This window comes from Stegostoma tigrinum, chromosome 1 (assembly GCF_030684315.1).
Source record: "Stegostoma tigrinum isolate sSteTig4 chromosome 1, sSteTig4.hap1, whole genome shotgun sequence".
Classification (NCBI taxonomy): domain Eukaryota; kingdom Metazoa; phylum Chordata; class Chondrichthyes; order Orectolobiformes; family Stegostomatidae; genus Stegostoma; species Stegostoma tigrinum.
The window spans coordinates 118,669,971-118,692,095 of record NC_081354.1 but is presented as its reverse complement, the minus strand read 5'-3'; the positions used below and the strand labels follow the sequence as shown (position 1 = coordinate 118,692,095).

Genomic DNA, 22,125 nt, shown 5'->3' with positions numbered 1-22,125 from the left:
ACACAACACACTAAAAATTGCCCAACAATGGAAAACCTTCACCAACCGAATGAGCGCTACCTGTGAACAACTTCACTGTCTCCACGAATGCCTCAGGAACCAGGTACTGCCCCACAACATGAATACAACCCTCCACTCAACAACCCACAGGCATACAAAATAGTTGAACAGAACGGACGCAGAATGCTACAAGTAACGATTAATGATGCCCATAAGTACGAATGGGAAATTTCACACCAACAATCACAGTTCCTAAACACTACAGATCAGCAATAGACTACAACGCTAGAACAGGCCATCGCCATTAAACAACACAGGGCCAAAACAAAGAAGAGACATAAGCTGCGGGAGAAACTTACCAACCGATCCACCACAAAGACAAGGACAACAACAAACTGAACACATGGATGAGAAACCTATCTAGCAGATGACTTATAGAAACTGAGAAAGCTGTCCTGTTACGCAGACTGAACTGTAACCACGAAGACGCGAACAGAATAGACTTCATGGCTGCCCTAGAAACTACATGAGAAGACAATGGGCTCATGGACAGAACACAACAACCCAGCTGACAAATTATAATCCCCACACTAAGGCAAAGGAACGAATGAACCCATCAGAGAGAAAAGCACAAGAAAAACTCAAGAAAGACAAGAACATTATAATCCAACCAGCGGAAAAAGGGCGCATGACCATCATTATGAACAAACCAGACTATATTGAGAAAACACAGGCACTGCTTGCAGATACAAGCACTTACCAATAGGTGGCAATAGACCCAACACTGCAGCTAGGTAATAGGATCACCCAGGCACTGAAGAGACTAAGGGATGCAGGACAGATAACCAAGACGGACTACATGAGAATGAAACTGGAAGGTACCAACACCCCCCTGCTTCTACAGATTCCCTAAACTACATAAACCAGACAATGCCCTCAGACCCATTGTCTCCCTATTGGGCACCTTCACACAAACTGGCTAAGGACCTACAGCAGAGACTGAAACACCCAGTCGACGGATTACTCCATTCCATCCACTCCTACCAAGATTTCCTCAATTCCCTTGAGAACATTAAAATCAGCGACGAGGAAATTATGATATCCTTTCGCATCACAGCATTATTTACGTAAATTGACATCCCATTAGCAGAATAGGACAACATCACTTCATTGGAGGCCTCACTGATGATGTTACCTAGCATGGTGATGAAACATCTGAACAAAAACAAGCCAGCTTGGTGAGCAAGTCAACAACCTCAATTTGCAGAGAAAGTTAGAATAAAAAGTACTGCAAATCATTGACAGTGATATGGCCTAAAATGCTCTGCATTAGGCTACTGCAGAAGAACACAAACGATTTACAAATGAAGCAATATGTACATTTATTGAAATTTTTGAAAAACAAACAGATTGTTAGAAAGATTTTACAAAGGAAATTAAAAAAAAAATTCGTGGAATGTGAGCCAGCATTTGTTATCCATCCTTAACTGCCTTTCAATTGAGTGGGAAGCTGGGCAATTGCAGAGTCTAGTTAAGGGACAATCACATTGTTGTGGATCTGGAGTCACTTGTAGACCAGACCAACTAGGGATGGCATATTTCCACGCATACAGTACATTTGTAAATCAGATGGTTTTACAACAATCAACAGCAGTTTCATGGCGCCATTACAGAATGAGCTTTTAATTCCAGATTTATGAATTGAATTTAAACTCCACCACTTTCCACGGTGGGAATCAAATCTATGTCCTTAGAGCCTTAGTTTGGATGTCTGGATTGCTAGTATAGCGCCAACTATGCCACCATCTTCCCTTTTCTGAAAATGACATCACAACCTGTAGATAAATCAGCCGAATAAGTCATTATATAGACGATTCGATTACATACGTGTTAACAACATTGAAATACTACTGAATGTTGTTTTATATAACACACCAAATGGTAATTGATACATCAGAAAAGAACAGTAATCTTGATAAGGCATCATTAAAATAGTCACGAAAACAGAAGTTGCTGGAAAACCTTAGCAAGGTCTGGCAGCATTTGTGAAGTGAAATAAGATTTAAAATTTCGGGTCTGGTGATCGTTCCTCAGAACTCTTTTGGTTTTTATTAAAATAGCATTTTTGTCCAGTTGTCCAATAATTGTTTCAACATTTTTCACGTGATGTCATCGGTGCTATAAATACATGTTGACATTGTTGTTCAAAGTATTATAATGCACATTGCTCATCATGGTTGAATATTCTGTTTTCTCTGACCCAACTAAATATTCACAAATATGGCGAGCCATGACCTGCACATTAAAAAAATTGAAAAGAAACAGTATTCTGGAACAACCAAGAGATTTTAACACTGTATAATTAATCCCTATCTGAAGAGGAAGTTGAACTGTCTGACGAGGAGGGAGAGTGCTTTTCATTTTTCTTAACTTTTTTGCGGTGTTTGTGACTCTTGTGCTTGCTTTTCTTCTTATTTTTCTTTTTCTTTTTAAGAACTTTTTGCTTCTTGCTCTTTTTCTCACTTGTGTCATCACTAGATGAATATGATCTGTAAAGACAAACACAATTAATTTCCAGCCATTCTAATCTTTTGTGAGACAGAATGTCGAGTGACTCAGAGGCAGTATTGGATATTCAATTGATTCCAACATGGGTACTTGGTTTCCATTGCAGATAAATCACACCTCTTCTTCATTCACAAAACTGCTCTTTAGCTTTGGTTTCAACTCACTTAAGAAACAGTATGCCAAAGATAATAACCACAGGGAAAGCAGTTGCAGAAAACGTTAGTTATTTTTCCCTAGTAAATAGCTCATGAATCTCAAAGCTGAAACCTGAGTTAGGATTTCACCTAGGACAGAAAGCTGAGAATCCCATAAAGTGAGATTATCTTGTAGTTGATGGAAAAAAATAGGGAAGCAATGGCCCAGTAGTATTATTGTTAGACAATTAATCCAGAAACATAGCTAATATTCTGGAGACCTGGTTTCAAATCCTGCCTTGGGAAACAGGGAAGTTTGAATTGAATTTTAAAAATCTGGAATAAAGAATCTATTAATGACCATAAAAGGAAATGTGCCATCCTCACCTGGTCTGGCCTACATGGGACTCCAGACACATCAATGTAGCTGACTCTCAACTGTCCTCTGAAATTGCTGAGCAAGCTACTCAATTGTATCAATCACTACAAAGTCTAAACAAAGAAATGAAACTGGGCAGACCACTTGGCATTGACCTAGACACCGGAAAAGACAATGGCAGAAACAACCTTGTGGGCCTGCAAATCCTATTTATTAACATCTGGGAGCTAGTGTCAAAATTGGGAAAGCTGTCTCAAAGACTAGTAAACAACAGCTGACAGTCATACTTATAGAACAATGTTTGAGACACCATCACCATCCCTGGATAGGTCCTGTCCCAGCACCAGGACAGAAATTATACTTCCCCATATTATATTCCATCTGTCCTTATTACCCACTCACATTATTCATCTTTATCTCTTTGCAACCTCCTTAGGTCCTGCTCACAGCATACTTTCCTACCTAGATTTGTATCATCAGCAAACCTAGACACCTTTTTCTTGGTCACTTATTTTTAGTCGTTAACATAGACTGTAAATAGCTGAGGCCTAGCACTGATCCTTCTGCACTCCACTGGTTACAGCCCTGCTTAACCTAACACTCAATTCCTGTAGTTATTCAATCTGCTCTCCGTGCTCCCAATCGTATGAAGCCTCATCTCACACTTAAATTTCTTCTTGAAACTTTGATGTTATTTGGGAATCCGAAAAGATCAAGTCGATGGCACCAATGTTGCCTAGTAAACTTTAAATAAACAACTGGTTTTGACACACATAAAACATAATTGTCAAGTAAATGCTGTCAAGCATGACAGGTTTGTCACTCTACTTGAGATTCCAGTTCAAATCTGCTGCAGTCACTATACACAGCTACATTGTACAAATTTATTTTCTATTAAGCAGCACAATTACCTTTTTCTACATTCATCTCTTGTCTTCTCCTTCCGTTTTTTCTTATGATGATCATTCTTTTCACCATCTTCTTTTGTTTCTAAGAAAAGAAACAAGCAATACAAAAGTATTAAATAAGACAGTCAAAAGATTTACAACATCTGTACAATTGACTGTTCTGTATCTAAATCATATCTTTTATGTAGTTTAGAAAAGCCATGTACTGATTAATACACATCTATCAGTCACAATTTAGTGATTGCCAGAAATAGGGGCTCTATTTAATTAGCAAATTGCTGTTTGACTTACCACATTGGCTTACGACATCAGCTTTTGCTTCCTAGATCACTTCATCTCTAATGTGATAAAATCTATTGGGTGTAAAGGAATTATGTGAAATGGGTTTGCTCAGTCAAATCCTATTCCCAGTTAACATGTCCAGAATTATCCTTTACTTAGCACTCATTGATAATCCCACTCAGATATTACAAAGAATGGTTAGTGTAAATAATGGAAAGACATTGTGCTGAAGTAGTTGGGAATACTTTTTGACTTTGGCATTGAGACTTGATATGTGGGCAAAATAAAAGGAGTATAAGATTAAGGAAGACCTACTACAAATGCATATGGATTTGGTGAGTGCATTCAAGGCTGAGACAGATCACTTTTAGTCTCTCAGAGAATCAAATGATACAGGGAGCAGGCAGGCGAGTATAATGCAGAAGAACCCCAAGAGGTAGTATTGTCACTCATCACAGTTTAGCAAAACATTATTTAAGACACAAATTCCTATGTTTATGTTTACAAAATAAAATTACCTACACAAGGTCACAACCCTGTAATTATGTAATTTGGTCTCTAGGGAAAATAACAAAAACCGTTCAGTTACTAGCAAAGATCATGAGTGGAAGTCAGTGTGTACTGTCAAGCAGCCAGTCAGTCAATCAGCTGACATGTCATGTCAATTGTCCCCACTCAGCAGAAAAAGAATTATAAAAGATGCTGTGAAATGTCAAAAGCATCCGTTGACAAGGAATAAAGCTCTACAGGAATGTACAAACTATGTTTCACAAAATTCTCGGATAAGAACTGGAATTAGAGAACTTATTGTTTAAACAATGGTACACTTTCTAATAAAACTGTATTAGCTTTTGTCTAAATTGTTAAACAACCATCAATAGTGATGGCATGGTGGTAATGTCACTAGCTGGTTAACTGGAATTAAAAAAAAGGTAGCCTTTTGGTGATCAAGTAACTGTTATCAATTGTGAAAAACCCCTCTTGGTACACTAATATTGTTTAAGAAAAGAAGTATGTCACCCTCATCTGGCCTGGTCTGGTCTAATTGCGATTCCAGACCCACAGTAATGTTATTGAGTCTTAACTGCTCTCTAAAATGATCAATTGGTTTAAGGGCAATTAGATACAGACAAAAATTACTGGCCTTGACAACCATGCCACATTCCATGTAAGAACAGCAAAAAAAATTCAAATGTATTTTATAAATGGACGGTGGGAAACTCCATTTCCTTTATGGACTTGGATCCAGATGTCTACTCTAAAGCGACTGTTTCTGTGGTTTGACTCCATTTTCTATTAACTACCCAATTGGATAATCACCTTCCCCAATACCTGTACAGATTCTGATCAAGAGGTCCACTTCACCTTCCATGAAATGACTGGACTACCCAGGGAAAATATTCTAGAAAATCTATTAATGCATATGCTATTAAACAGGTAAAGCAAGAGCTTTTTTATACTGAACAGGAATATCATATGCATTAACAGATTTTCTAAAATGCTGTCCTTGGGTAATGCAATCATTTCAAAACTAGAAGACATTTATAAAGTAGATAAAAAGTTAAGGATGTTCAGTGGTTTAGAGGGGAACGTATGGGCTGTGGTGTTCCCACGTATCTGCTGTTCTGCCATTCCTTTAGTGTTGCTCAGTCAAAATCCTGGAATTCCATCCCTAAAGGCATAATGGGTCAACCTACATCACGTAGACTGTAAAGTAACCTAAATAAAGCAAACTTGGCCCAGATGTACTTCTGTATACATACATAATCTTTCAAGAGAATCTAACCACTGTGCCTTTACATTTACAATTTGGGTAAGGGAATCAAATGTAATATTTCCAAATTTGTTAGTGACACAAAACTGGGTGGATGTGTGTACAATGAGGAAGATGTAGAGAATTAGGGCAATTCAGACAAGTTGAATGAATGGGCAAACATATGGCAAATGCAGTAAAGTAAATCTGAAATTGTCCACTTGTGTAGGAAAACAACATGGCAGAGTATTATTTAAATGGTGTTAGGTCCCTTTATAAATCTGATATACTTTTATACTAGTCACTGAATGCAAGCTTGCAGGCACAGCAAGCAGTTTGGAAGGCATGTGGCATACTGACCTTCATTTCAGCATGGTCTGAGTGCAGGAATAAGGAACTTTTGCTGCAGTTATATAGGACCTAGGTAAAATTAGCCCTGGAGGATTGCGTGCAATTTTAGTCTCCTTAACTACATTCACTCTAATTTTTCCTGTTGCTGTGTGGACCTCTGTGGTCTGTATGCGGCAGTGGCTTTTGGAAATGGCTCTCAATTTTGAATACCTGTACAAAATCTCCCCACTAATCATCTTTGCTTTATACAGAATTATCTCAGTTTCTCCACAGAACTGGAGTCAGTTATTCCTAGTACCATAAAACTCTTATGTGCCTTTCCAGAACTGAGGATATCCTTCAATATTGTGATGCTAGAAGTTGCACACAGTACTCCAGCTGTTCAGCAATTTATAAGGATTTGGCATAACTTCCTTTCTTTAGTACAATTATGCCTGTACCCCCAAATTCAGATTATTCAGGACAGAAAATCAAGATAGGGCCAACACCTGGTGATCATGAGGGGAGCTATTTACTTCCTTTCAGTGTGAAAGATAATCATTAATCTCTAATAACTAAAGGCTATATAGCAGTTAATTTGCCACTGTCCCATAGGGCCTCAAGTAAGCTAGTGAATCTATTTTTTACTATTTTATCAAATGGCATTTGAAAAGATCATCTATGTATCAAATCCCTCCATTATTTTGAATAATTTGATCAAGTTTGTGAGACACATTGAACTTTCGCTCCTAAGAGTTACCAAGGAAGGCGGCTAGAAGAGCAGTAATTGGTCGGGTTACCAATGGAGACATTTGCCCACTTCCCATCACCTTAGGTGCTCAATTAATGATCACTTAAGGGCTTTTTCACCCCATTGCCCCAAATACTTGTGTTCCCAACAGGTTAAGAAAGTGGCAACTCTTAACTGGTAAGATGGAGTAGCCGGCTGGCAGCATTGTGAAGTAAGAACTGGTGAGATGGCTGTGCCCTTAGCATGGGTAGAATGGAATCTCTGCTGAAAGCCAACCCCCGGCCATGTCTCTAACTTCCTTTACCACCTCCTTCAGTGACACTCACCACCACCTGCTGCTCAAGCAGCTGTCTCAGCTCCGAAGAGTTATCATTACTCAGAGCTACTGGCCTGATTGATCCTGCTCGCAGTAATACACCCACTACCAACATAATTTAGCCTAATAAGAGAAAATCCCAACCAGAAATGCGGCTGAGTCTATTGGTAGTACACTGACCTCTGAATCACTGGATTCCTGTTCAAGCCCCATTCTCACGTTTGAGCAGAAAACTGAAGTCTGCCATTCCATTGTAGTACAGAGTGATTTTCCCCACTGTCAGAGATGCCATCTTTCGAACAAAAATTTATCCCTGCCTGTTGAGGTGGCTATAAAATATCTGATGGCAGTACTTTGAAGAGTAGGAGGAGTTGTTCCTGGTGTCCTGGGTCATATTCATCTTTCATTCAACACCACCAAATAGATTAACTGGTCGTTATCACATTGCTGTTAGTTACAACACTTCAAACAGTGCTACATTTGCTGCAAAATGCATTGAAACATCAAGTAGTCATGAAAAGCACTATAATTAATGGATAACAGAGTGTGGAGCTGGAGGAACACAGCAGGCCAGGCTGCATCAAAAGCTGACGTTTCGGGTCAGGACCTTTTTCAGAAATGGGGGAGGGGTGGTGAAAGGAACTCTGAAATAAATAGAGAGGAGGAACGGAGCTGGGGAAGGTAGGTGGGATGGTAATAGCTGAGTGCAGGTAGGCAGTGGTGGGGATTCATCAGTGAGGTGGGAGGAGCGGATAGGTGGGGGTGAAGACGGACACGTCAAGGAGGTGGGGATGAGAGGGAGGGTTGGTCATAGAATGAGGCGGGGGTGGGGGAAGATTTTGCAACTAGTAAAGTCCGCATTGAGACCTTTGGGTTGTAGGCTCCCGAGGCAGAATATCCTCCAGTTCCGGGTGGTGTCGTTATGACACTGGAGGTGGCCCAGGATGGACGTGTTGTCTAGGGAGTGGGAGGGGGTGTTGAAGTGGTGAACGACTGGAAGGTGTTGCCATTTGTTGTGAACCAAGTGCAGGTGCTCTACAGAGCAATCTCCGAGCCTGAAGAAGGGTCCCGATCCAAAACGTTTGCTTTCCTGCTCCTCTGATGCTGCCTGGCCCGCTGTGTTCCTCCAGCTCCACACTATGTTATCTCTGACTCCAGCATTGGCAGTTCTTACTATCTCTATAATAAATGGATGTCTTTTTTTAAATAACCATGTGGTTTTGCAAACAAGGTATACATTTGTTGCTCATTCATAATTGGTGAAAGTGGTGGTTTACTGTCATAATTTCAAACCTTTGGTCTTCTGGCACCACTCTCAAATCTCTGGAGGATTGAAAGGTTGCAGCTAGAGCTACCACTATTTCCACTCCCACGTGCCTCATTGCTTGAGGATATGTGACATCCTGATGACTTTTCTGATAGAGACTGGACTTTAGCTTCTCACAAATATGATTGATTCCTAACTGCCCAATTAAATGATTTAGTCACATTAAACCACTCCTACTGTAATATAGATCAATGATAAATGCCAGCCTTACTGAGATGAATTAAAAAACAACTGGCAAACTCCAAACCAGAATGTTTACTTGCATTGTGCAGTGTAGTATCATACCTTTTTTGTTAATGATATCCTGCAGTTGCCGAAGCTCTTCTTCGTCCTCAGTGTCCTCACTGCTGGTACTACTGACATCTAAAACAATATCTTTTTTGGGATCCACACGGACAAAATTTCTACATTCAAAGGTCAGATGGCCAGCTGGAATCATAACAAAAGTTTATCACTTAACAAAACAGAGGTTTAGAATGTACTTTACTTCAATCACAATTCATAAGATAATGAAACACTCATTCATTCGCACCATTTGCACCTTATTGCTGCCAAGATAACTTTCACCAAGGGAAAGCCTAACCGTTGGTGTTACCATACCCCAACAATATCCTGAGGGTTGGCATTAACTGAAACTCAACAGGGCTAACTCCATAAGTGCCATGGCTAGTTCATTAGGTCAGAAGCTGGTTTTAGTGCACCACGTGGCTCATTTCCTGACTCTCCAAATTATCTCCATCATTGAAAAGGCACATGTTAGGACAGTAGCAGATTATTCTTCATTTGTCTTCATGAATACAGCTGTAGTATTCAAGAGCTCCACATCACCCAGGATAAAACAATCTGCTTGATCATTTGTTGATCCACTAGGCTAATCATCCAAGCTATCCACCACCAACATATCAGTATACATTTTGGAGCCAAAAATGTTGGATAGAGTTTTTCACTGGATCGTGATACAACGACCTACAGTATTTCACTTAATTGAAAGTTCTGAATTTCCAGGCTGGGATGTAAACTCATGTTTTTAGCTGGTTAGTCCAGGCTGTGTTACTAGTTCAGTAACATAAGTACTATTGTACAGTAGCCCTAAATGCACTTTAAAGTAGATAAGTGAGAAGAAATGTGTTTGAGGAAAAATAACAGAGGCAACATGTTAAAATAATAATAGCTTTATGTGGGATGCAAAACCAGAGGAATTTGGGTGCGTAGATTCACAAGGTTTCCAAAAAAAAGGGAGACAAAGTTGAGAAGGCAATTCAGAAAGCATTTCAGATGCATAACTTTGTGAATGTGGGCTACTAAACTCAATTATGAATGGAAATCATAGTAACCTTTACAAAACTCTCGTTCCATCACCTGGAATATGATCAATGTGGGTGCCATATTTTAGGAAGGATAACAACGTGCTAGAGACAGTACAGAGGAGGTATATCAGGATAATACCAGGGATGAGCAAGATTTAAAAGGCAATTGGACAAATATTTGAGAAGGCCTAATTAGCAGGGTTACGAGAAAAATGTTGGTACAATTCTTTCAAGTATCTTGAAGAAACCTAATAGTCTAACTTGTCTCTATGATGCAAGATTCTGCAAAACCAAGGCATCATCTGTCCTCTCAAACGGAGGTAAAGATGAATCCCTCTCTTTTCTCGCACACTTCCGTTTGTTTTTTTTCCATCTCCTGCCCATTCTCTTATCTTGTTTTCTACTGCCTCGCTCATCCTTCTTCCTCCACCATCTCTCCCCTTATGACCAAATGAATAACACCCTGCAGATAGCACTCTAAACATATCAGAATCTCTGAAAGGTGCTGAGGAAGAATGAAGTTTTAAGGGGGCTTTTGAATGGCAAAGAGGTGCAGCCAGACAGAGAGGTTTATGAAAGGATTTAATATACACTTGAAACATTAGTAAAATTGCATTTTGAAAATTTTTGGATAAAAATAATAACAGAAGAAGAATGCAACCTAAAATGATTTGTTATGGAAAGAAATGGATGCCTGAGGGTATATTTGGGAAAATGCCCATTTTATTTACAATAATTTACATTCACCTAGCACCTTTAAGCGTCTCAATATGTTTCACAGCAACATTACAAGGTAAAATACGATACTGAGTCAGGCAAGACATTAGATTAGATGACCAAATGCTTAGTCGAACAGGCAACTTTTAAGAAATGTCTTAAAGCAGGAAAACAAGTGATAGTTGCAGAGGCATAGGGAGGGAATTCCCGAGTTTAGTGCTTAAACAACTGAATGCACTGTGATCAATAGTGAAGCAAGTATAACGGTGTATGCTCAAAAGGACAGAATTAGAAGAATCCAGGTATTTAAGAAAAGAGGTTGAAAGAGATCAGAAATAGGGAGGGGCCAGGCCAAGGAAAACAAGAATGAGAACTTCAAATTTAAGACACTGCTTGACCCAGAGCCAATACAGGTAATGAACACAAGCAGATAGTGGAATTGGACTTGGTGTGAGTTGAGTCATAGCAGCTGCGTTTTGGATGACTTTAAGTTTCTGTAAGATGGTATGTGGGAGACAGACCAACAGTACATTCGAATAGGTCTTTCGGTAATAAAGGTGTAAATGAGGGTTTCAGCAACAGAGTTGAGGCAGGTGCAAAGTCAAGTGTGGAAATCACACCTGACACCAAATTCACAGAGAGGTTTAATCTCAGAATGTTGCCAGGGAACAGTGAAGGAGTCAATAGGTAAGAATAGAGTGTGGAGCTGATAGCGAAAAGAATGGCTTCAATCTTCCCAGCATTTATGGAGTTGGGTGTTGTCAACCAAGTCAGTAACTTCATTGACATTTACTACATCTTTCTCACAGATTTTTCAATTTATTAACCACAAAATGTGTTTTACGGTTCATTCCTGCAACCTTTTTGCTGTGGTCACAGAGCAAGTTGATAAATGTCACATCAAATACTCATGATACAACTGTATTGCTTGTAGAAAGTATTTCTTCACATAACATTATCTAAACACAAAATAGTCAGTAGTCAGTATATAATATGTTTGGGCATAAAGATCAAACCCAACAAGATGAATTAAAACAAAAGCTATTTAAAATTTGCAGAGAACAAGACTGAGAGTTTTTCATAAACTGGAAAATTTTGATAGTGATTGCAATGGAAACATAATAGGAAAAATAATAATTCTTAACCATGGATAGGAAAATATCAGCTTCAGCAAAATACTGTATTAGAATAAAAGGTAAAGGTTAGGTTACCAGAGTCTGACTGGACTACAGCGTTGCTCTTTCATTAGAGAGAACTGACAGGCCTTCATAAAACTTGTTGGTCACCAAGCCTCAGGGGAAGGGAGGAGGTTGATGAGGAGTGCCTTTCATGGTAACATCAGCCAGTGTGGGATCTGAACCCATGCTGTTGTTGTCATTATAATTATTGCTGATCAGAAGAAACTGGATTTACAGGAGTACTGCCCCCCCCCCCCCTTTCATGTGCATAACAACTGGTCATCAGGTGTGAGGTATTCTTGGTGATGCTGCACATGGCACAGGACTGATTTGCCGAACCTGTGCCTGCGCAGTCATCTGAGCTATCTTCCACTTCACCTTGAGGTCAAAGATGGATCATATTTGCAGGGATATCATGTACATAAATGGGAGAAAGATGTACCCAACACTGCCCTCATTCTGAACACCACTTTTGTGTGTAATTGCATCAAGCTGTGCATAGACTTGCAGGATGCAAACACCAAATGTTTTTACATGCGAAGGTTTTACCTGTCCCTAGTGTTGTGCAGGATGGCCTCGTTGCCACAGAATGCTCGAAGTAGTTGGACCATTCTGTATCAGCTGTCCTTCCTAGAACAATTTGCAAAGAAAAGCCCCTTTGACCACAAGTCCATCAGCAAGTGGTCAGCATACTGCAACCTCGAGACCAGGATGAATCCTGTTGCATTCCCCAAGTAGTCATTTGCAAAATGCATCATCAGCAGAACTTTCCAACTGTACCAAAACTTAGCTTGGCTGGTGATGAGAAGAGCACTGGTCTTCAAATCCTTCAAGTACATCTGGTCTCTGCGCCACCACAAACTGTCCTTGAAGCAACTGTATTAGTGAAGAGACTGTTATTCTTCTCTGGAATGTGCCTTTGCAAAGAAGGTCTGGATAGAAAGCCTTTGTCGAGGTTTGTCCCATGCAGCTCCACAATATAGGACTCTGTGCTCTACAGGCTGTTGCCCAGAACAGACATTGAGGCAAGTTCTGACTGCACCTGAAGGACCATCAACTCGGTGAAAGACACTCTTTGGTCTATCCGAAACCTGTTGGTTTTCCAGTATAAAGAACTGACATTGACTAATTGTTGAAGCCTACACATTCTAAGGTCCAGGACTACATGTTGTGGGATGCATTAAAGCTTGGGGCAGCTGCTTCCAAGGTGCAGAGAGAAAAGACCCCCATGTCAGGAATTTCTTCTGAAGTATAAATAGAGTCTATGCAGTTATCAGACCCTCTCATTTCCTCAATGTATGTAAATAGTATCTTGCATGACTATGAAATGCTTTTGGTTTTTAAAACTGCAGGGATTGCCGAATTCCAATTTTTGTTTTTCTTGATACACAGAAACTATATAGAACTGCTCTAATACCTGTGAATTTAGACAAAGACTTTTTTGGAATAAAGTATACTTTAGCAATAAAAAAAATTTCTTCATCAGAAGAATTTAGTTTGACTATCCTCTTTCTGAATAGTGATAGCTAAGAATGTCTAAAGTTTGCTACTTACGATATCCACATTTCTTGCATCCTGCTCGGATATTATCTTTATTTGGGCCTGAAATAAAATACATTAAAAATTAAAATTGATATATAGTAATCTTTTTGGAGCCCAATTTGTTACTTTGTAGATTGAGACTTCCTTTACGTACGGTCATTCAGCATCACAATGTAGGAAAAATTGGTCACTTTCTGATATAACATTCAAAAATAATGTGCAAAATTTAACATTGGAACCTGTTTGAAAAATACTAGTTTGCAGGGTGTAAACATACATAACAAGCAAACTGCAAGGTCCGGCAAGGTGGCTCAGTGGTCAGCACTGCTGCCTCACAGCACCTGGGTTAGATTTCCCCTCGGGCAACTGTCTGAGTGCAGTTTGCACATTCTCTCCGTGTCTGTGTGGGTTTCCTCCAGATGCTCTAGTCTCTTCCCACAATCCAAAGATGTGCAGGTTTGGTGGACTGGCCATGATAAATTGCCCATTGTTTTCAGGATGTATAGATTAGGTGGGTTTGGGGAATGGGTCTGAGTGGAATGGTCTAAAGGTCAGTGTGAACACGTTGGGCCGAACAGCCTGTTACCACACAGCAGGGATTCTATGGATTCAAACAATTAGCAGGAAAAATGGAACTTGCCAGATGTATGGCAGTTACTTAGACTTACGCTTGTTACAACCAATGAAGGTATCAGATTTCTAACTTTCGAGATAAGGACTTCACACATTTTGGAGATTTTGAAATCAGCTTCAAAATGAGGACAACCTACAAACAGTGATGGCTGCCAAGTTGGATGATCTCTAGGGATTTCTACACAGGCAAGAAACTAACTCAAGTCTTTGGAAAGTTCTCATAACGTAAATGACTGTGGGTGCAATGTTGTCCCTTATAGTGACATTCAAAATGTTTAAACCATTCCCAAATTTACACCTCCTGTTAACTGGGCATTTACTGAAACTCAGAACTAATAATGTCCAAGATACAGTGACTTACAAGTTCAATTTTTTTTAGAAAAGGTGTAGAGTAACCAGTTTATCACCATCAGATATGAATAGCCTCCGCTCATCCCCGTGTGTAGCAGTGTCTTCTAACTTAAAGTTGTGTGGACAACAGGAATATTGATCACATACAATTGAAGTGGATTTCAGATAGCAAACTGTATTACTTTAAGGAGGAGCCCAGTAAAGGCAATTCGGAAACTACTGGAGACCATTCCTCCAGCAAGAAGAACAGAACCCTTTTCTAAAAGCCAGTCAACTAAGGCAGTGAGAGACTGTCTAATTTGTCTTCACCTGCAAAGTTTTGTCTCTACAGAAACTCAAGCCATAATTTTGTTCAGAAACCTGGAAGGTCTGACATGCAATTTATCCAATGAATCATGGAAGAGAATCCATTCCAAGCCTGCAGCATGGGCATCTTAAGGAATTAAATTTAAAGCATGTGATTTTCTTCTTCAATTTCTGTTAATAATCTAAATGTTTTGTCTCTAAAAGCCATCTTTACTTATGCATACACGAGATAGAATGTTTTTCATTTTGGGGCGTTCTGTGAATAAATGTGAACTTTCCTTCTGATTTAAAAAAACTTTTTGGATAGCCTGATTCAATACCAAAAATGTTTAAAATATTCCTCTAAGCACACATCTTGTTATCAACAATGGGGAACACTGTGCTGCCATTACTCCTTGCTTGTAACATGTCTTATGGAATCGAATTTACAGTACAGAAGGATGTCATTCGATCCAGAGAGTCTGTACCAGTTCGGAATAGTTAACTGTACTGTTGAAATTTCAAGTATCACTTGAATCAATATAATCAAAGTTTGATATGCAGGTGAAAGAGAGTACCGTGTCACAACATCTCTTAAGAGTATCATTACCATAAGCTGTCTTGTCCCATCACTGATTCGATATTTCACATTCACCCTCAAATGCCCACATGCATTGGAACAATGGAATTGGTTAACATCAGAAAAAAAAATCTGACTTTTGATGAGACTGATTCAGCTAGAGAAATGGTTATGTCTTATTGGAAAAAAGGAGTTTGAGAGAGACACAGGGGTTAGATGTTAAGGTTATGCAGAACAGTCAGAGGATTAAGACAGATAATAAAAACATTAAGGAACATTCTTGGTGAGATGATGCCAGGAAAGTAATACACACTTGCTGCATAGGTTTGTGCTATTTCACATGTTGCAGTTCTATTAGGACATGATGATCTTAAAGCTGTAATAGGGAAGCGTAACGTATGTGTATTTCTTTGTGCATGTTTAATGCTTGTGATTTATTCACTGATCATTATTTTTACATCACTTATTGATTATGGGTTTGTATTTATCTGCACTGCATAAACTGGTACATTTTAAATTGGGCATGGTGTAGCAAATCCGTGTAACGTTATGAACCAATGTTGTGTTGGAAATGGCCAATTACCAGTCCCTGTTCATATTAAAAATAATAAAGACAGGAGGGACTATTTAAGTAAAGATTACAGAACTCTTAATGATTGATCATCGACTGAATGAATCAAGAAAAGATAAACTATTACACACAAAAATAACTCTGTTTGAAATAAACTGATAAGGAACAAAGACAAGCTGTAACACAGACTCAAAGAATTAGCAAGATTCCATAAACAAAGCTGCTTTGACACCTGCTTGATAATTGGATGCTTTACTGGCATAAGGGACAAGGTTTGCCCTGTTCAAGAATTTAAGGAGTTAATCACCAGAAAGCTGTCTTTGAACCGACAGTCATTGCCAAATGTAACAAGAAACAAAGAAATTACTTTTGATAACGAAGCCAGCTGCAGTCTTACACTAACTCGCTTGAAAGACTCTCAAAGCATTATCCACATAAAGGATGAAAATCTGTACAAGAATCGAATGTGAAAAACTCAACAGCAGAACTCTGAAGAACAACACCGCAGAAGGACAGAAACCTGGAAACTTCCAGAGACAGATCACAATTGGTTGATGTCCTGGCCTGATTTCACCACTAATTGGGTCACAGGCCTAAAACTTACTTACCCGAGGGGTCTAATATTTACAATAAAGTTTGAACTGTTTTTTCAGTACTTGATTGTCTGTGAGATTTCTTAATAAGTAGCCAGATTTTCCCACAACAGATTCTTGATCAGTAGGGGAAACCAAGGGTTATAGGGAAAAGACAGGGTGTTAGGAGTGTTGGATTAACCACAGTCCCATTAAATGGTAGAGAAGGCTCACTGGACTGAACAGCCTGTTCCTGTTCCTATTTCTTATAGTTCCAGATCTGAGGGACATAGACTTCAAGCCTATCAGATGATGAAATTTGAATTTAGTTAATGAATCTGGAATTAAAAGCTGGTTTAATGGTGACCATGGAACCATTGCCAATTTTCATTAAACCCATCTGGTTTACTGACTCCCTTAAGCGACAGGGAATCTGCAGTTCTTACCTTGTTTATTCGAAATGCAACTTCATTTCCACACCAATGCTAACTCTCAATGCGCTCTGAAATGTCCCAGCAAGCTGCTCAATATCTAACTGTTACAACGTCTGATGAAACAGGAAGAAGGAAGCTTACTTAAAGTTGAGGAAGCAAGGATCGGATAGGGCTTTAGAGGTCTACAAGGTAGCCAGGAAGGAACTGAAGAATGGACTTAGGACAGCTAGGAGGGGGTATGAGAAATCGTCAGTGGGTAGGATCAAGGAAAATCCCAAGGCTTCTATACTTACGTGAGGAACAAGATGGCTAGAGTGAGGGTAGGGCCAATCAGGGATAGCAGAGGGAACTTGTGCACGGAGTCAGAGGAGGTCGGGGAGGTCCTTAATAAATACTTTACTTCAGTATTGACCACTGAGAGGGAACTTCATGCTTGCGAGGACAGCATGAAACAGGCAGATATGCTTGAACAGGTTGATGTTAGGAGGGAGGATATGCTAAAAATTGTGAAAAACATGAGGACAGATAAGTCCCCTAGGCCAGACAGGATATAGCCAAGATTCCTACAGAAAGTGAGGGAGGAGATAGCTGCCCCAATGGCAATGATCTTTGCGTCCTCACTGTCCACTGTATAGTACCAGAAGATTGGAGGTTGTCATTCCTTTGTTCAAGAAAGGGAATAGGGATAATCCTGGAAATTACAGACCTGTCAGTCTTTCTTCTGTGGTGGGCAAATTATTGGAAAGGATTCTGAGAGATAATATTTATGGTAATTTGGAAAAGCATAGTTTGATTTGAATTGGTCAGCATGGCTTTGTGAGGGGCAGGTCATGCCTCACAAGTCTTATTGAATTCTTTGACAATGTGACAAAAGACATCAATGAAGGTACAGCAGTGGATGTGGTGCATATGGATTTTATAGCAAGACATTTGATAAGGTTCCATATGGTCGGCTCATTCAGAAAGTAAGGAGGCATGGGATTCAGGGAAATTTGGCTGTCTGGATACAAAACTAGCTCTCCAACAGAAGACAGAGGGTGGTATTGATGGAGAGTATTTAACCTGGAGCTCGGTGACCAGTGTTGTTCCGCAGGAATCTGTTCTAGGACCTCTGTTCTTTCTGATCTTTATAAGCAACTTGGGTGAAGAAGCGGGAGGAAGGGTTAGTAAGTTTGCCGATGACACAAAGGTTGGTGGAGTTGTGGACAGGGTGGAAGGCCATTGTAGGTTGCAACGGGACAGTGACAGGATGCAGAGCTGGGCAATGAAGTGGCAGATGGAACTCAACCCAGAAAAGTGAAAAGTGATTTATTTTGGAAAATTGAATTTGAATGCAGAATACAGATTGATGGCAGGGTTCCCGGCAGCGTGGAGGAACAAAGGGATCTTAGGGTTCACGTCCATAGATCCCTCAAAGTTGCTACACAAGTTCATTGCCGCAGAGTGCAGTGGAGGCCGGAACGTTGGATGCCTTCAAGGCAGAGATCGACAAATTCTTGATCTCAAAAGGAATCAAGAGCTACGGGGGGAGTGCAGGGAAGTGGTGTTGAAATGCCCATCAGCCATGATTTAAATGGCAGAGTGGACTTGATGGGCTGAATGGCCTTACTTCCACTCCTATGTCTTATGATCTTATGGACTTAAGTTGATAGGGTTGTAAAGCAGGCATATGGTGTGTTGGCTTTCATTGGCAGGGGAATTCAGTTTAAGAGCTGTGTGGTTATGTTGCAGCTCTACAAAACTTTGGTTAGACCTGGTCACCTCATTAGAGGAAAGATGTGGAAAATTTAGAAAGGGTGCATAGGAGATTTACCAGGATGCTGCCCGGGGTGGAGGACAGGTCTTATGAGGAAAGGTTGAGGGAGCTAGGGCTTTTTTCACTGGAGCAAAGAAAGATGAGCAGTGACTTGATAGAGATGTACAAGATGATGAAAAGCATAGATAGAGAGGATAGTCAGATTTTTTTCCCCCAGGGTGGAAATGACTATTATGAGGGGGCATAATTGTAAGGTGACCGGAGGAAGGTATAGTGGAGATGTCAGAGGTAGGTTCTTCACACAGAGTGGTGAGCGTATAGAATGCGTTTCCAGCAGTGGTAATGGAATCAAATACTTTAGAGACTTTTAAGCCACTCTTGGATAGGCACATGGAGGATAATGAAATGTAAGGTATGCAGGGTAAATTGATCGCAGGAGGATAATAGGGCAGCACAATATCGTGGGCCAAAGGGCCTGTACTGTGCAGTACTGTTCTATGTTCTATGAAAGGAATAGAACCAGACAGACCCACCTGGGATCAACAAAGGCACTAGAAACAACTGTCCTGCTCCTAAGATGCTGCTTGGCCTGCAGTGTTCATCCAGCTCCACACCTTGTTATCATGGCACACACAGCCTTGATGACACAACCAATATCTTAAAATTTGTGCTGACCTTCAGACCAAATCAACCAATCCAGAGTGACACTGTCTGTAAGATATGATTACACAAGACAAATAAAGTCCCAATCACCACAATCACTATCCCTAGCAGTGTGCCGTCACGCTAAAACAACAGACCCATGAGAGGTGGCGATGCAGCGGTATACAGTGAGGAGGGATAATGGGAACTGCAGATGCTGGAGAATCCACGATAACAAAGTGTGGAGCTGGATGAACACAGCAGGCCAAGCAGCATCCGCTGGAGATGCTGCTTGGCCTGCTGCGTTCATACAGCTCCACCATACAATTTTAACCTCACTGCAAAGCCTCTTCCAGGGATGCCTAACCTGAAGAAGTTACCCTCCTCCCTCCGGATCAACCTCAGGGAATCTCTCTCCCACTGCAACTCTCTTGTAATCTACCTAGCTTCTTTTCTCCATCTTCGGTCCGCCTCCCCCTCTCTCCCTATTTGTTCCAGTTCCCTCTCCCCATCCCCCTCTCTGATGAAGGGTCTAGGCCCGAAACGTCAGCTTTTGTGCTCCTGAGATGCCGCTTGGCCTGCTGTGTTCATCCAGCTCCACACTTTGTTATCTTACAGTCAGGAGGGAGTTGCCTTTGGGGGTTCTCAAGGTTGACTGGAGATGCTATGATGCTTCGCTGCAAACATGGTTAAGGAAATCTTATCCATGGAGGGAGGGGGAATTGGTCTTGGAAAAGAAGTTGGATGACTCGCCATATATTTCTTGATAGTTGACCTGAATATCATTGAGATATGCAAAGAACTGCGAATACTAGAAGTCTAAAGCAAAAACAAACGAAGTGCGAAAGAAATACAGATCCGGCAGCATTTGAAAAGAAGGGGGAGTTAATGTTTCGAGTGTAGTGACCCTCGTTCACTTCCTGTTATGCGATCAGTGACATGCAGCACCTTCCAAACACGATTCCGAAGTCAGACCTATCACCAAAGTTTAAATAGTTCGCCGCTTTATACTCCCAAAATGTAATTTAAAAGCAATATCTACGCAAAAAAATCAAATCATTATAATTCACCTGAAAAAGCCATTGCGAAATTCCATTCGTTTCTACTTCTAGAAAGTTCCCAAGCACACTTGCTGATCTGGTGCACCGTTTAATATCTTCCCACCAGCTTCAATAACAAAATAAAAACATAAAGAAACGCTCGGTTTCAACTTTCAAAATCATACGCAGCATATCCATACTCTCCGTTACAGTTAATTTCTGTACTTGCGCGTCCATGACATGGGCCGTTTGCTTTCAGAGCGAACTTTGCGCGAACCCCCGGCGGATAACAGGCGAACATTCTAAAATACACGACATTTCGCAGGGACTTGGCGGCGGGGGAAGGCTCTCGGTGGAGCTGCGTAAGTGGATTATCTGCAGGCAGGGTTTTTGAGTTTAGGTTTTCTTAGTTTTGGTGCGGTGAGTGAGGGGCCGGCTGGCTTCTCGGGATCGGTGAACGGAGGACGTTAGACAGCGCGAGCGAGCGCCGCGTTTTAAACTGGGCTCGCGTTCCAAAGCGGCGCCATGAGCAACATTTACATCCAGGAGCCGCCGAGCAGCGGCAAGGTAAATAACACGTTTATCACAAACCTGTATACATTGGCGTCTTCATTCGAGGGAAGATTCGTGTACATTCATTCAGTAACCAAGCCCGTTGATCGATGGGGCTAATTTCTTCCAAACGCCATGTTCAAACAGTCCGGTATTCGCGCGCGTCTAATTTATGTCCTTTCGTTTAAACAAAACAGATCCACCCCTTCCGAAAGTGAGCGAGTAAATTTTCTTCTGGCCTTGATTTTTGTTTTGGATTTTTGTGGTTGTTTTACAACGTTCACATCAATTACCCCTGTACGTGTCATTTTGTTCCTTGAGCACTTGTGAAAGACTTACATTTACATAGCGCCTTTCGCCTTGTCCCAAAGCATTTGCTCAACAATGAAGTACTTTTGGAGTATCATCACTGTTGGAAAGTAGGAATTGTTGCCTGCTTTTCTGTTTCAAGTGATCATGAATAACCAGATCACCTGTTCTACTGACAAAAACAAAAATTGCTGGAGAAATTCCGAAAGCCTGGCAACATCTGTAAAGAGAGAAACAGGGCTGACGTTTTAAGACAGCGACACCTCTTCAGAATTGATAACATCTAGGAAAAAGTGAGTTTAGTAGCTTAACTGTTTTAGTGATATTGTTAGAGGGATAAGTAATGATCAGGATGATAGCAAGAATCCCTCTGATTTTCTTTTAAAAATTGTGCTGTGGGACTTTTCATATCTGTTAGAAGGAGTATCAGTTTAAAGTCTCATCCAAAAATTGATATCTCTCACAGTATAGTACCAACTGAAATGCCAGTGTAATTTTACTGCTCAGTTTATTAATGTCTGGTGTGGAATTATAACAATGGGGTGAGGTGACTGAAAGAGTGGGATGGTAATCATAAAGAGTTAGTTCAGAGCATATGACGACGCTGTGTTAACAACTGAGATAATCTCCATTCTAACTGATTTTCACAGGCCTACCTTTATTTGTGAGACATCTTGACTTTAAGGGGAGATGATGGCCTAGTGGTATTATCACTGGACTATTCACCCAGAGATCCAGGCTCAAATCCCATGATAGCAGATGGTGGAATTTAAATTCAGTAAAAGTTTGGGATTAATAATCTAATGATGACTATGAAATCATTGTTCGGATTGTTGGGAAAAAACCCATCTGGTTCACTGAAGTTCTTAGGGGAAAGAAATTTGCCATCCTTTCCCAGTCTGGCCAAC

The 22,125-nt window shown here is 40.5% G+C and overlaps 2 protein-coding genes across 5 annotated transcripts in view; one reads left to right on the top strand and one right to left on the bottom strand.

Moving 5' to 3' along the window:
- Positions 1-1,365: 1,365 nt before the first annotated feature.
- srek1ip1 (SREK1-interacting protein 1) lies at positions 1,366-21,187 on the bottom strand. Of its 3 annotated transcripts, XM_048542213.2 has the most exons (6): positions 20,948-21,181; positions 20,387-20,483; positions 13,505-13,552; positions 9,034-9,177; positions 3,993-4,071; positions 1,366-2,549 (listed from the first exon to the last, which is right to left on the bottom strand). In XM_048542213.2, exons 2-6 carry the CDS (start codon positions 20,397-20,399, stop codon positions 2,363-2,365), a joined length of 471 nt encoding a protein of 156 aa, XP_048398170.1. In that variant the 5' UTR covers positions 20,400-20,483; positions 20,948-21,181; the 3' UTR covers positions 1,366-2,362. The 3 variants fall into 3 exon arrangements, with proteins under 3 accessions (XP_048398170.1, XP_048398161.1, XP_059504166.1); XM_048542204.2 differs by lacking the exon at positions 20,387-20,483 and having other exon boundaries at positions 20,948-21,187; XM_059648183.1 differs by lacking the exons at positions 20,387-20,483; positions 20,948-21,181 and having other exon boundaries at positions 13,505-13,568.
- Positions 20,492-22,125, top strand: part of cwc27 (CWC27 spliceosome associated cyclophilin) — a 236,692-nt gene continuing 235,058 nt past the window's right edge. Inside the window, exon 1 of one of the 2 annotated variants that reach the window (XR_009446088.1) lies at positions 20,492-20,923. Coding sequence is in view for 1 of the 2 variants with exons in the window: in XM_048542191.2 (XP_048398148.1) it covers positions 20,882-20,923 (42 nt within the window). In the remaining variant the exon portion in view is untranslated. The remainder of the gene's footprint in view (positions 20,924-22,125) is intronic. The other variant, XM_048542191.2, reaches the window with a different exon arrangement.

Excerpts from the sequence above, each read along its gene's own strand:
- srek1ip1 (XM_048542204.2), bottom strand. The coding sequence starts at position 20,969 with ATGAAGACGCCAATGTATACAG. Across the intron at positions 9,178-13,504 it reads ATGCAAGAAATGTGGATATC|CTGGCCATCTGACCTTTGAA; the intron begins GTAAGTAGCAAA and ends TTATGATTCCAG. Across the intron at positions 4,072-9,033 it reads GGATATCATTAACAAAAAAG|AAACAAAAGAAGATGGTGAA; the intron begins GTATGATACTAC and ends TTCTTTTCTTAG.